Consider the following 13,971-nt stretch of genomic DNA (forward strand, 5'->3'; position numbering starts at 1 on the left):
ATCTACTCAGACAAGTTTCCTAATTGCAGCAGAGTCTAGAAATGGCCCCTCAATGAAAGAGATCATTAACTTGTTTGATAAGGAGGAACTACAGTAGGCAAGAAAACATAAAGTAGGTGCAAAGGGTGGGAAATGCATTGGTGAAACCAGTGGTAAACTGAGATATAACAAAATACAGAAAGATAATCAGGTTTTGGAAAAATGGTTGTTTGCCACGGTTCATGACATTGTATGAGCTGGCATTTATATACATTCTGTGTATATCAAATTGTTGTATTATTTCTTTTTGTGGCAACAACCGATCCAGCCCATTGTCTCTTGCCCCATCAGACCTCAGACTAGCTGAGGGCTAGAGGAAATCAAACTGTCATACTTTCAGGGTATAAAAAGCATGCAGTACCAACCTCCTACACAAAAGTTTCCTTGCACATTTCAATATGCAAAACAATGCCAAGGCTTTAGTGTTTGATATAAATTGATACCCTGACTTTGCCTCAAAGGAGTTTTCTATGTTACAAAGCCTTACAATAGTGAACATCATGAATTGCTCAAGCTAAGCCAACAGAGTTATTCTGAGAAAGCTATATACTAGGAGTGCCTGAGGGTGCTTTTGTTGAATATGTTCTTAAATGTTAATGGTTACATGGCATAAAATTTAACTGATAGATATGATTTTGTGTTATGATAGTTACTTGGAGGCTTTGGTTAATGAATTTTAAATGGATGAATTAAAATTCATTAAATATTGACACTGGGAATAAGATGTGCCAGCTAAAAGTCTCTGGCTGATTATAAAAGGGGTTCAGAAAGTTAATGGAGCCCTGCAGGTTATTTTCTCAGGTTTATAAAGAACTGCCTGGCCCATGTGCTGAGTGCTTTTGCAGAGATCAAGCAAAATATTTCTCCATGCTTTTTAGTAATGAGATTGCTATTGGTTCACTTAGGTTTGGTAGAAGATGAAAAGGAGGTAAATAGTTTTTCTTACCTGTAAAAGATGAATTATCTCATGAAATGAAAAGATGACAATTGTAGTTAGAGACTGTGATAACTCTTAAAATCTACTACAGTCTATTGCACTAACTCTTCGCTGTAGGTGTAATAATATTCTGTGATATGCATTTAAACTGCCCAGATTTCCAGGACTTTGATAATTTGTATTAGATAAGCTTATCTCCTGCTGAAGCAAGAGGCACTTTGAAGTCATTAACTCTGTGTTGGTGAGTACAACCTTTGCCATTGTGTGCACTATTTAAATTTAATGCTTTCCATTGGACACACCTTTTTTCTTTCCTGACTATACAGTGTGAATTGAGGGCTGTGTTCGAATCCCTCGTTCCTCTCGGATTAACTTTCCACAGTCTAACTCCGTAGATAAGGTGGTGCCAGAGGTAGAGTTGGATGGATGGGTTTGCTTACACTGTAGTCCGTAAAAGAAACAAAAGGCCTTGCATGCAAGAAAAGAAAAATGGAGAAAATAAATAAATGAAAGAAGTAAAATTAAAAACAAACATGAGAATGAGATTCAAAGCTATTTAAATCAAAGGAGACTCTATTTATGGAAACAGAAAAGTAGTAGATTGTATTCAACTCATGCTTTGGATTAGCTTAGCGATAATAAACATTGCATAGCATTTTCCACCTAAGCTTCTTAATTCACCAGAATAAAACCAAAACAAACTGAGAGAAATCAGATAGTAACACTGGAATCACTGGTACTCCACATTCTGTACAATTACTTCTGGAAAAGAACTATGATATTGACCCATTAACTCACTTAAATAATTTAATTATTAAGAAACTTCCTATAATAAACAACACATTGCTGTGAAACATTAGTACAGTTTAAGAAACAGTATATAAATACATATCCCTGAAAACTGTGTTATTCACCCAACATGTTGCTAAGTAAATTAACACTCCCTCGTGATGTAGAGCTTTAGGTCTACTTTAATTATGACTTCACGAATGCACTGCCTTTCCCAGACTTCTGAAGAGTTTCCAGGATATTTTGCACCATATTGGCATGTATACTAAACATTTTAATCAGCTGCAAGTGTTTGCCAAAATGTATTTGAATGAAAGCGCTCCTGAGACACGAATGAAACAGTTATCCATACATTCTTTATACATTTTGTGCTAAAACTTTTCTATAGTGTTAAAGTACTAATCAGAAAGCTGCCACGGGTACAAAATACATTCATCCTTTATCTGTGACTTATTCCAAAACAGGAACACTGATATAGCCTGCAAAATTGCTTCACAGGAGCTGCATCTCTTGTTCATAGATGGTGCCATTGTCTTTAATAAGGGCTTGCTCAAGCACATACGGAGATGTCTGCATGGTCAGGAGCTGCCCTCTCCTGCAGGATACCATGAGGACCAAGTCAACTGACACTGGCATTACGTGTCATGGATGCAATATAGCACAAAGTACCATTTGGAAATGGAAGATTCATGGTAGAATTAAGCTCACTTCCTTTCAGCTCTTTCCACAGAAGGTGAGTAGCTCTAGTTTATGGTGATCCCTTATCAGCAGCAAGGAGATACAGGTGATTTATCCTATCCACAATCAGATATTGTCCTCTCGAGGCCTTCAGTTCTGGTTTTTACTCAGGTGTCAATCCCTCTCTCATCCCAGCACCACTGCTGTGTGCAGTGTGAACTGCACCTCTGAGACCTTGTTCAGAATGCTCTCCTTTTCCTCCACTCATCCCTCCTGCCTTTGTTAAGTTATTTTTATTAAAAGTAATTTCTGGCATCCATGCCATCAGTCTTGCAGGATTACGCTTTGAATGAAAAGAATGAATTGCCCATGGAAAAGCTCCTGCCTTTACCATCTGAAAGTGCAAAGTGAGCTTAAATAACTCACTTGGGAGTAGATGCCTTATGTCTAGAAACCTGAAGTTAGGTGATATGAACCTTTCTCTTGCTGATTGCCTCAGGGGGCACTGATCATGCAGTGCAATGTGACCCTTATGCCTACAATAAGTCCTGTTGATGTGAGGAGGATCAGAGCAGCTATAGCACTTGAGCCAAACGGGGCCACATCAGGGTCTAGGACATGACCAGAACAAGAACCAAACTGGCACCAGGGAAGGCAGCCACAGGAAGAAAGTTGGCATACAACTTAACAGATGCTCAGTTACCACTCATGTCTTGTTTCTTTTACAGTGGCTGCTGGTTTGGTAAATGGGTATTTACACTCTATTTTAATGACTGATTCTATCTCACAAAGTGCTGTAATACTTAAGGTGTGATTTATACACAGTATTTCCTTTGTTTTCCCTTTGTCCTCTTAAATTGCTCATTACGCTCCAGTGGAACCACAGCCAGAATTTCTTTGGCTCCATAATCTTACTTTACTGTGGCATCCATCACGTTTCAGTAATTCTCCCTCCTCTGAGGGGCATGCTTCAGTAATGTATAAACCCCTGGCTGTGCAAAAAATGCTTTCTAGAGCAAGAGAAAAATTACACTTGGGGATTTGGAAGTACATTCCTGTTGTTAGTCAAAGAGTTGATGCCAATGCCATTTAGATAAACTCCAGTTGTGTTTTATTCTTTTCCCATGTAATTTGTACTTGAAGTCTTAAAGATCAAATAGAAACCATTTGAGAAATTAATTGCTCTTGTTCTACATTGCCATACTAAACAGCAGTAATTGGATTGTGAGTGAGGTACTTCCCTGTTCTTATTAATAAATTATTTGTCTTTAGCTCCAGAAACTCATGGTGAGAGTTCAACAATGCAAAAACTGCACTCTGGCAAAGAGACACATAATGCAGTCACATCTACATCCACAAACCTCAGCCTCCCAGAAATAAAAGCAAGCTGGAAATGGATGACTTACCTGCTCAATATCACTGTTTTTCCTTGATTTATATATAAATTCACCAATGGCTACAAACACTGAAAGAACAAGCCCTGCAGCGAGCACTATGAAGATACCCCCAATATTCTCCACCCCGAGCGCGCTGGCTTCTTTGCTGTCCTCCTCGGGGCAGCCATTTCCTCGCCACCACTTTTCCTTCATCATGTGGAGCTTTCCCTCTTCTTGGAGCTGGAGGATGGCGATGGTGATCTTGTCTCTGTAAGGAGACCCTGCAAGGTGAAAGCAAGACCTGTCAGTGCTGGTTGCAACAAAGTGAAGGCAGGCAGGGAGTAAGCTGCTGCTATCTGAAGCAAAACTGCTCCCTTACGGGAAGACTGATTATTCCAGTGAGAAGATCTTGGTTTCTCTTCAGCTGGAATTGGACTATCTGTTAGTGTCTGCCCTGGGGACTAGAAAGCAGAAGGCTCCTTTCGTGCAATAATTTGTTTGAGGATTCATTATAATTTCTAGGATTTCATACTGAGGTTTATTTAAGCCTTGGCAGAGAGTTTTCTTGCTAAGTAATTCCTCCAGATCGTGTTATGATATTGCTTTGTGTGTCCTTTGAGCCTTTCTGCTTTGTATCTCTTCTATTTACTTCAACATCTGTTTATTTTTCCTACTGCATGTAAACTGAGTAGCTGTCTAAGAAAAACCCACAGTCAGTGAGATTCATTCTCTTCTCTTTTATACCTCCATAAGCCCATAACTCCACTTCAGCTGCCTTACAGCTTATAAGAATACAAGGCAGCCCAGTCTTTTTTTCCATGACTTGCAACAATATTGGCACTGCAAGCTGAAAATAGCAATCATTTCATACTTTTTATTTTCAGGCCAACAGCTTGCTACATCATGTGTCTTCAGGCTCAGCAGCATTAATGGGCCTGTACAGGACCTGGCAAATAGCTGGGTCACATTGGGCAGTTCAATCTGCTTAGGTTTGCCGCTCAGGCAGTCTGCTCTGGCTCTCCGTCTTCCAAAATCTCTGCCTCCTCTAAGTCCCTTCAGCCAACTCATGCTGTTCCAGAAATACAAGTCTGCAGCCCTAAAGGGGACAAGGAAGAGGCTTGCCCCTCACCCTGCTTCTGTAGCAGTGCCTAGTGAAAGGGAATTGCTACCAGTTAGCTTGTCCCATAATGCCAGAAGCTAAGGATGTCAACAATAATAGCAGCAATCCTGTGATTAATTATAATAGACAAGCAGGATTTGGTTTTGGCCTTGTGAGAGAGACTCTTCTTCATCGTGCAAGGATTTTATGATGGCAAGCAGGAGAGGTTTACAAGAAAAGCTGTTTGCTCTCAAAGGCATGTATGTGCCCCTAAATCCCATCACATTGGACTTCCTACAGTTGGAAGCATTTAGTGTCTGGGCTGAAATAGAGTCAGTGTCATCAGTCCTTTGTCCATGTAGCTAACTACTATCCATCCTTTCCTCTCTTTTAACACGTTAATAAGACTATTTTCTTAAGCTGTAATTTCACAAAAAGTCACATTTTCTGCAAATTTAAGCAGTTTCAACTCTCATTCTGATCAAGGTAAATGAACTTTAAGGCAGAATGTGTGCCAGAATTTCAGTGACAGCAAGGTGCACATAGATACAGATATTTCAGCAAATCTCCTAGGCACTTATTTTGTGTCTTTGTGCACCTAAACAGCCTTGGAAATTTGGCCTCGCAGCTTCAGTTTTCTTTCTTATATTGCCGTGCAGGACACTATTAAAAAGACTTGTATGATGAATACAAGTCCTCCTCTCTGTTTTCTATTTCCTCTAGGCCACAGCATTGTCTGAGAAGAATTGGTGTGAAAAACATTGCAGTTCTTTATTTGTTGTGCCAACACTCAGCTATTTTTCAGTGTATCTTACTGCCAGCGCTAGGACATGCTGTGACCACAGATGCCAAGAGACATGTGTCAGATTATACAAAGTCCATCTGGGAAGCCAGCAATCAGCAGCCACTCATTGAGGTAGCCAGTTTTGAAAGAAAAATATGCCTGCTATAAGAATGGAGGATTTCTATGCATGCTATTAAAGAATCAAAAATATGCACAACTGTAAACAAAATGGATACCCCTTTCAAAACTGTCTTTACACAGAGAAGTGAATTATTGCAACTGAAAACAGCAGCACCTCTCAGATGAAAAAGGAGAATTTTTTCTCTTGTACGAGAGGTTTATCGCCCCAATAGCTGGAGTCTGTTAGATTGTATGACTCATCTATATTCCCTTGTCTGAAAGGAATTAGCTGTTATGTCTGAGTCACAACACAGGATTTGTGGGGATCTTCATTCTTTTCTGTGATGTTTATGTCGTTGGTAGGATTATCACAAGTCGTCTTGAGGGTAACAGGTACATCTATATTTTTACACATGCTTTTAAAGTTTGTCAAGTGTGTTTGGAGTGTTAGATTGGTGATGTTTTGTTGGTGAGCACTAGAACTGCACACAAATCCATCTCAACACCTCTTTGAATATTCAGCATATCATTTATGGCCCCTGAGCTATTAGCAACCTACCTCTCAGGCCAAGAAATGCATCTATCCACTATTTAAGCAGTCTCCCAAGTAACTGGTAATAGCTTTAGTGTTAGAATTACTAGCGTCAGCACTGGCAGTGATACTGGAATTAATACCTGTTTTGACATCTATAATAATAATGCTTTCTTCGACCAGATTCCTCTCAGGGTGACATTTTGCATAGGTTTTGCTTAGAGGTGTCTTTGCTATAGCAGTACTTCCAGAGTACATTAAGTTCACCACCAATCATTGCTGCAGAGTTTTCATTAATAATGTTTTTTGCCAAGAATTTGATGAAAGCCCTCCTCTCTGTGACCCATCGGCTCCATAATAAATATAAGTGAAGATGTTTGTTGATATGCCTAAACCCCCTTTATCCTAACTCAGCACAAAGAGGCAAGAAGACATCCTGTATCTGCATTTTTTTTTACTTACAGAAGATGCTCTGATAAAATTGTACATTTCCTGGATTCATAGTCAAAAATTTTCCTTCCTGTTTCTTTGGGAGCCAAATATTGACGATATTCAGCCCATTCACTGGAAATTTTTGAGTGCAAGACATTCTTTTGCTGCTGCAAAACCTAGCCATGTGGTTGAGCATTCTCCCGAAGAAACGAATACAGACCAGTTAAGACTTGCTGAAACTTTGGTGTTAAGGGTCATGGACAAGTAATCTTTTTTTTTCCATGCAGCTTCTGCAATCAATAGCCTTGAATGCTATGAGAAAAATAATGGAGCCTTTGGGGTATGTGAACAGTGGAAGGATCTCCATGGCTTATCTTGTTTATTGAATCAATTGTTCAAGACTTTAAGATGCCTGCTGGTACTGAATTATTCCACAGTGCCTTGAGATATCTATTCCCCTGAATTTTGCTGGTTTTCCTTGAGAAAAAAATAAGGCACATTTATCATACAAAAAAAAATCTTATAAATATATTTCACAGCTGTATAACCAATGGATGCCCTCTCTCTGAGGATTACCATCTGTTCCAATTATTCCTTCATTGTTCTTGGTTTAAATTGTGGCAGCTTGATAACTGCAATGAAACCCTTGCCATATATTTGTCTTTATTCAGAATTTTAGTTTTTGTATCTTTTTCCTTCGGGTGAGAAAGCTGTTCTCACATGGCCAGTGGAAAAATATGCTTAAAATATTGTCTATATGACAATCTGTCTGAGGTACTCAGTAGCATAAAAAATCACAATTCAAAATGGAGCAATATTTCTCCCTTGTTTATATCTGGTCTACCAAGGAACTGACGGACAAAATAGTTCACCCATTATATCTGCATAAATTGATATTGCCTTGCATAATTCCCCTGAAGACAATAAAATTGCATAGCTATTTATGGAGCATGATATAGTAAATGCATATGTAAGCAGTATGGAGAAGTATGTTACAGAGGAACAAGATCTGGCTGCCCAGTACCAGTTATTCACAAGAAACCAGCATGAAAAACTGGCACTCCTTCTCATTCTCCACAAACAGAAAAATCTCAAAAAGGACACTGGATATGCCAAAAATGTCTACTGTAAAGAGTTCACAGAGACTGGGAGTCTTAAGACTCTGCTTAAGTTAACACCGGAATCCCTGATGCAGAACCTTGCAATTGCTTCCCACTATTTTTATGTGTTGCTCTGAGGTCACAAAATAATTAGAAATTCATCTGCTTTCATGCAGCTTTTTTGGAGATGCATATGTTGGACATAATATTTATCGTATCCACTTCCATTTTCCTACAGATACTACCTGATTTCTCAAACTAAAATGAATTTCAGTAGAGCGACTTGCACCTCAAGCAGCACAGAGGATACCCAGTTTGTTACATAGGGGATGCTCCATAAGGCAAGCAGGTCATTCCGCCTCATTCTGCAGATGTAGCCTCCACTGCTATATTGCCTCTTTTCTTTTCAAAGAGACTGTTTGCAGATGAGCAGAGGTAAAAGGAGCTATTTTGCCTAAAAGCAGGCTCCTAAGGTCTTTCTCTATGAGAAAGGTTTCTAAAAGACAAGGACATGATTCAAATTGCCATCTAAATTTCTGCAAGGGACATCGCTGGCTATGATTCAGGTATTGACCTGTGCTGGAAAGCATCTTACCAATAGGGGTTCCCACGCCGTAGCCTTTTGAATCGATGAGCCCCCCAATCTGGGTGAGGTTGCAGTTTCTCTGAGTCACATACTCTATGCTGGTGGACTCCATTAGCAGTGCATAGTCTGTTGTGAGCACGCGCTGGATTCCTTCATCATTGTTCTTCACCAGTGCTGTCTGCTGCCTGCTGCTCATGAACGCCCACATCTTCTCGTATGTTGATATTTTCGATTTCTGAGGAGGGAAAATGGGGGCACAGAATCATACCAGCATCCAAATTACACTTGTAAAATATTCCTCAGCCTTTTGTTGTGAATGATGCCAACAGCACATCTAGAATGAAAGAGAATTGGTAGCAGGGTTTTCCTTCCCGTAGCCTTTCTCTCTTACTGTGCTTATGCTGAGGAATCTCTTTTTTTTTTCACTTCTTTTGCAGTGCCAAGAACTTCATTACTGGCACAATTGTGAAATGCTTTGAAGTTTTTTTGAGCTAATGCTCTTGCATGGATTACAGTATATAACCCAGCAAAATTAGTGCAGCTAGATACTGTTGCACTCAGAAGAAATGCTTCCACCTATCAGGGCAAATGCACTACTCCAAAAGCCTGATGATGAATAAAGTACTGGCTCTTTTGTACTGATAACACTTGCCTAGGAGTCATGTACATGAAGGATAAAGCTTGAGAAACAAACCCAAGGTGGTTTCTATGCAAATTTCTGCTTTTAATTGCAATCAGACATAGGGACTTCATCCTTCTCCCACTGAAGTTAAGAGAGAGTGCATACATGTCCTGTGTCGATGCCCAGCTGCAAAAGGAACAGGGATGCCATATACATTCCTCCCAGCTCCCTCCCCATGCTGTGGGAACACTGAAGGACCTGGGTATCCTGTAGGGAAAGGCAGTGCCAGTGCCCCCTTGTCTGAACTTCTGCCTTTGTTGGAGGGTATGAAAAGAAAAACTGAACCTGCTCGGGGACAAGTTGGAGGCCTGTGCCTATTACCCTCAAGATGTGCTACCTGCAAACCAAAACAACATTCAAGCATTCACACAGTACTAAAATGATTAAACCTCTCTTCCTTGTATGCTCTCAAACAATACTGAACACACAATGTTTCTTCTGGATTAAATATCAAGGTAGAACAAGCTGGACCACTAGAAACTTCCAGGACAGTCTCAAGACTGCAAAGCCAACCACTGCTGTTGCTGCAGCCGAGCACTAGTTAGACACACACAAACTGACTTTTTAATGTCAATATGAGCCAAAGATCCTCCACGCACTCACATTCTCCCTGTTCTGGCGCAGCATATCCTCACTCCTTTCAGGGGTCCTAGCTTTGGTTTATAACCATCATAGCTGATTTTAGCCTGACTGTGTGGAGATCTTATGCGCTTGTTAAACAGTAGTGCCTGTGAGCAGCTGATTTTCTGGTTCTTTGAGCTTTAAATGTTAATATGCTTTGTTTGTAAATCAAATACCTGTGAATGTCACCTAAATTTCATCTAAGTCTGGTAAGCCATAGGATACCACTAAACTTTGAAGTTGGTTAAGTGGCTTTATACTAGTAAACCCCCTTTTTTTCTGCTCAGTTGGGAATATTTATTGAAATTAATGATAAATTTATGCCAAAGATTGAGTCTGATATTGAATTTACTGGAAGGATGTATTCCTTATTCAGATGAATTTTCAAGGAAGATCTTATCTCCTTAACTTGCCAACTCCCATTATTTTCAGGACAGATGACATGCCACATCCTGGCCTTTGAATTTTCATTGATTTCAGTAAAAACATGTCTGCACATCAGGAAGCAGGAGCTGGCAAGAGTTGCAACACGAGATTAAGATCTATTATCACAGTGGGGCAAGAAAGCAATGGAAGATTTATAGATGTGTTGGAAACAGCAAAACAGCAGCCTGGAGAAATATGCGTATGTAACAATCAGTGGATGTGAAGCATCTCACCTTCAGTTACATTTTTCCCAAATTTGGACATGCAGTGAATGCTGCCTGAGATCCTTCTGGGTCCTTGCTGGAGCTCTCCTTAACTGCCAAAGCCCTGTTCTTTGGGTATGTTAATCTGGTAAGGCCTGATCTGGAATGGGATCTGTGTGCAGGGAGAAGGCTGACTCTGAGGTTCCTTCACAGTCAAGACTCCATTTCCCCCCAACAAATAATTTAAATTGCTTTTGTTTTCATTCCCACTGCTACCTGGCTGGAAGGCATAGTCACTGTAGAAACCTTCTTGAAAGTATCGCCTCTTTAGCAACAATTTTTCTGGGGACACAATTACAACAGGGATACTGGTGTAAGGCATTCAAAATTAGTGGAAAACCACATCTGCTAGTATATGCATTATAAACAAGACTAAAAAAAAAAAAGCAATGTTAAGTTCAACTACATGCAAACAGAACTTTTAGAAAAGCAGTGGAAGAACTTAGCTTTTCTCGTATAGTTCTCAACCTGCATCCCATCCAGAAGGTACATTGTGTTATATCATCTTTCAAGGGCTTCCTGCTGCTAGTTTAAGCACAAAGTCTTAAACCAAAGCTCTTCAGAGTCTGCTTTGTGCCAAGATCTTTTTCTGCACTTGATGTCTCCAGAAGTCCTTTTACTATGTGTGCCTCTTACAGACTAGAAAATTAGACCCATCTGGTCTTTGCATATTGTGTCCTACATGACAGGCACTTTCTTGTTCCTCTCTCCTCTGCAGTGAGGAACTATCAGGGGCTGTGGTTTTGCTTTAAAAAAGTGGTGGTCTGAATGGGTCTGTTTATCTTGGCATGTCTTCTTTTAAGCACTGGACATAGCCCTTAGATAAATCAAATCTTGCAGCTTAGGAAGCACTTGAAATAATGACCCTTCCTCAACACAACCCAGCCCTGCGCTACACTCCTGTAGGACGTTTTTACTGTTGTTGCACTTGGTTGTGACGATTACTCCTTGCTCTTTCCCTGTCCCCATCACTGTCACACTCCCATGTGGCAGGGCTGTCTCTGCAACACAGGCTGCCCAGCATACAAAGCATCTTTCACCCCAGTTAAGCTGCTCCTGCCCTTGACTCTTGGGGGCACAGCTGTCAGGGAGTACTCCTAGGCACTGGGGAGTCCCCAGGCTCCATCACAGCATGGGGCAGCCCAGGGAAATCAGTTCTGTTCTGAAATTCAGAAGCTAGTTCCTCTGAAGAAAAAAAAAAACAAAAAGCATGGAAGAAGCAGGTTTTGAAAAGTTCTCTCTGATTCTGAATTTGACATCAAAATAGCAGTAGCAGTGACCATCTTTGGGCAGTGAAGAGCTCTTAGATGAAAGAATTTTCCCAGAGTCCTTCAGAAGGTGGCACAGCTGCTTTCTTCTACCTTATATTCCTAATGAGAATCTGGTGCTTGCCTGATGGAGTTTCCAGGAATATCTCCAGATGTATTTCCCAGCATATCTTAATCGAAATGTCAGCTCATCATTTCAGGAACTGACTATAATGAGGCTCTGAAAAATACTGTAGTTTGTGTGTTTCTTTCAGCCAGGAAACATTTTCATTCAGCCACGAGAGAGACATTACAAGGGCAGTTCACCCTTGACAGCTCCATCAGGAATAGCCTACCATCAGATCTACTACATGACTGAAATGTCCTTGATGAGCATTAATTGTTTCAAGAGATGACAGAAATAATTTAGCCAATATCTTTTGTGTGCAAGCATTTTGCCTTCTGTGGAAGCATAAGGGCTTGTGGTTAAATCAGAGTAGGGGGCTCAGGCTAGAGCAGCAGGGCAGGGTGCTCATGCATGGCATGAGTGTTATTTTGCCTCACTTGCTGCTTTCCCACAGTGTCTCATCTGCTTCAAAGGCACTACACACTTGACTGTTTACACATACCATTCTTAGATGGTACAGTGAAAAGCATGACACTGGTTCATTCAATGCTTAACTTCCCTGCTGAGACTACCAATGAAGCTGCTCATTAATTCTAATTGTCACAGGATTTTTGTGTGTATATCCTATATTTATAGCTTGTTGGCTTTTACGTTGACATTTCACAAGATTAACCCATTTTGTATGTAATTAATACTAATAGTGAAAAAAAAAGAGTGCAGTAATCTACAAAGCAATTAGTTCATGTGTGTATGTGGCTCATGTATTAATAATCTGTGCAATATCAACCACAGAGTATCTAAAAACAAGTTACAGCCTCCAGCATTTTCTGATGCAAATGTGACCTTCATAAATGATCTTAGCTAAGCGTCTGTAAGAAGACAAGATCCCACCCCGAGAAACAACCTGGAGGAGAATGTCTCCACGTCCATGCCCTGCTTCCCTTCAGAACCTCCCATCAAAGATGTGGGTTTGCCCCTCACAGCAATACAGCATCGGATTGTTTCTCCATGTATCTTGGGGGAAAATCTCCCATCTTCTACTTTAATATCTCTGAAGGATCCTCTATGGATTTGCAGAGATTATATATTTACCTATTATGCTAATCCTTTCAAATGTTATGATTCCACCTCACCGTTTATTGCTGCAGGGCCGTAAGTCAGTCCGACTGTACGGAGCTGGCTGATGCAATCTTACCTTGAAGAAGGTCATTGTGGATCCATCTCTAACAGCCCCATACTCTATCTTGGTTTGCTTTGCCAAATCATCTGCTGAATCAATGGGGGATTCCATCCTCTCCACGGTTAGGAAGGCAGCCAGGTTGGCAGTATAGGATGAGATTATGATTAAGGTGAAAAACCACCATATTCCTCCAACTATTCTGGTAGAAAGAGCTTTGGGCATCAACTCTGATCCTGTTACAATATCATCAAAACATTCATATTAAAATGATGCTGAAAGTTGCCTTTCCTGATACCACAGACTGTTTTTAGGCACAGAATGCTTTCATGAGCTGTAATGTGATAAAATGATTTAAACAATAGACTTACGGATGCACAGATAACATTTATAATGGTAACATACTGTGAAAGGGATGTATGCCATGATACAAATGGAATTATCCTTGGGTCTAAGCACCATTATATCTCTGAGGTAATGCTCATTGTGACATTAACGTCTCCAGCAAGCTACACTAGCATTTTTGTCTGTCTCCTGAATCCCTTTTTGCCAGTATATTCTAATCAATTTCTTTAACCAGAGATCTTTAGCAGAATTCTGTTCTGCTTATAAGCTGCTTGGCAGAAATACCTTACAAGAGAAACCTGCTCTGTGCATCCTATTGACTGGCAGAAACAGGGTGATCAATATTGTATCAATGAACTCATCAGCCTGTGTGAATCTGAGCTCAAAACGCAGAACACGTGTCATTACAAACATGTGGTTTATATTTGAAAATTCAAAGGATGAATGGATGCATCCTTTGGATCTACAGGGCAATGTAAAGTTTTGGACAGTGTATTTAACACTCATTACTGCTGAAAATGTTTTAGCAGATCTGCCTGCATGCCACACCGATGAACATAAAAGTGATCTACCATTGTCATAAACCCCCACAGGACAGTACATGTGGGTGT

At 40.3% G+C, this 13,971-nt stretch overlaps 1 protein-coding gene across 2 annotated transcripts in view; it reads right to left on the bottom strand.

Annotated features, from left to right (window-relative positions):
* The window catches only part of GRIK1 (glutamate ionotropic receptor kainate type subunit 1), a 168,119-nt gene that overhangs the window by 6,664 nt on the left and 147,484 nt on the right, over positions 1–13,971 (bottom strand). Inside the window, exons 14-17 of one of the 2 annotated variants that reach the window (XM_069870945.1) lie at positions 13,034–13,251; positions 8,482–8,707; positions 3,850–4,100; positions 1,279–1,444 (exon numbers count right to left, since the gene is read on the bottom strand). In XM_069870945.1, coding sequence (XP_069727046.1) covers positions 1,295–1,444; positions 3,850–4,100; positions 8,482–8,707; positions 13,034–13,251 — 845 coding nt within the window. In that variant the 3' untranslated portion in view covers positions 1,279–1,294. The remainder of the gene's footprint in view (positions 1–1,278; positions 1,445–3,849; positions 4,101–8,481; positions 8,708–13,033; positions 13,252–13,971) is intronic. The other variant, XM_069870936.1, reaches the window with a different exon arrangement.

Source organism: Phaenicophaeus curvirostris, chromosome 1 (genome assembly GCF_032191515.1).
Source record: "Phaenicophaeus curvirostris isolate KB17595 chromosome 1, BPBGC_Pcur_1.0, whole genome shotgun sequence".
Lineage (NCBI taxonomy): Eukaryota > Metazoa > Chordata > Aves > Cuculiformes > Cuculidae > Phaenicophaeus > Phaenicophaeus curvirostris.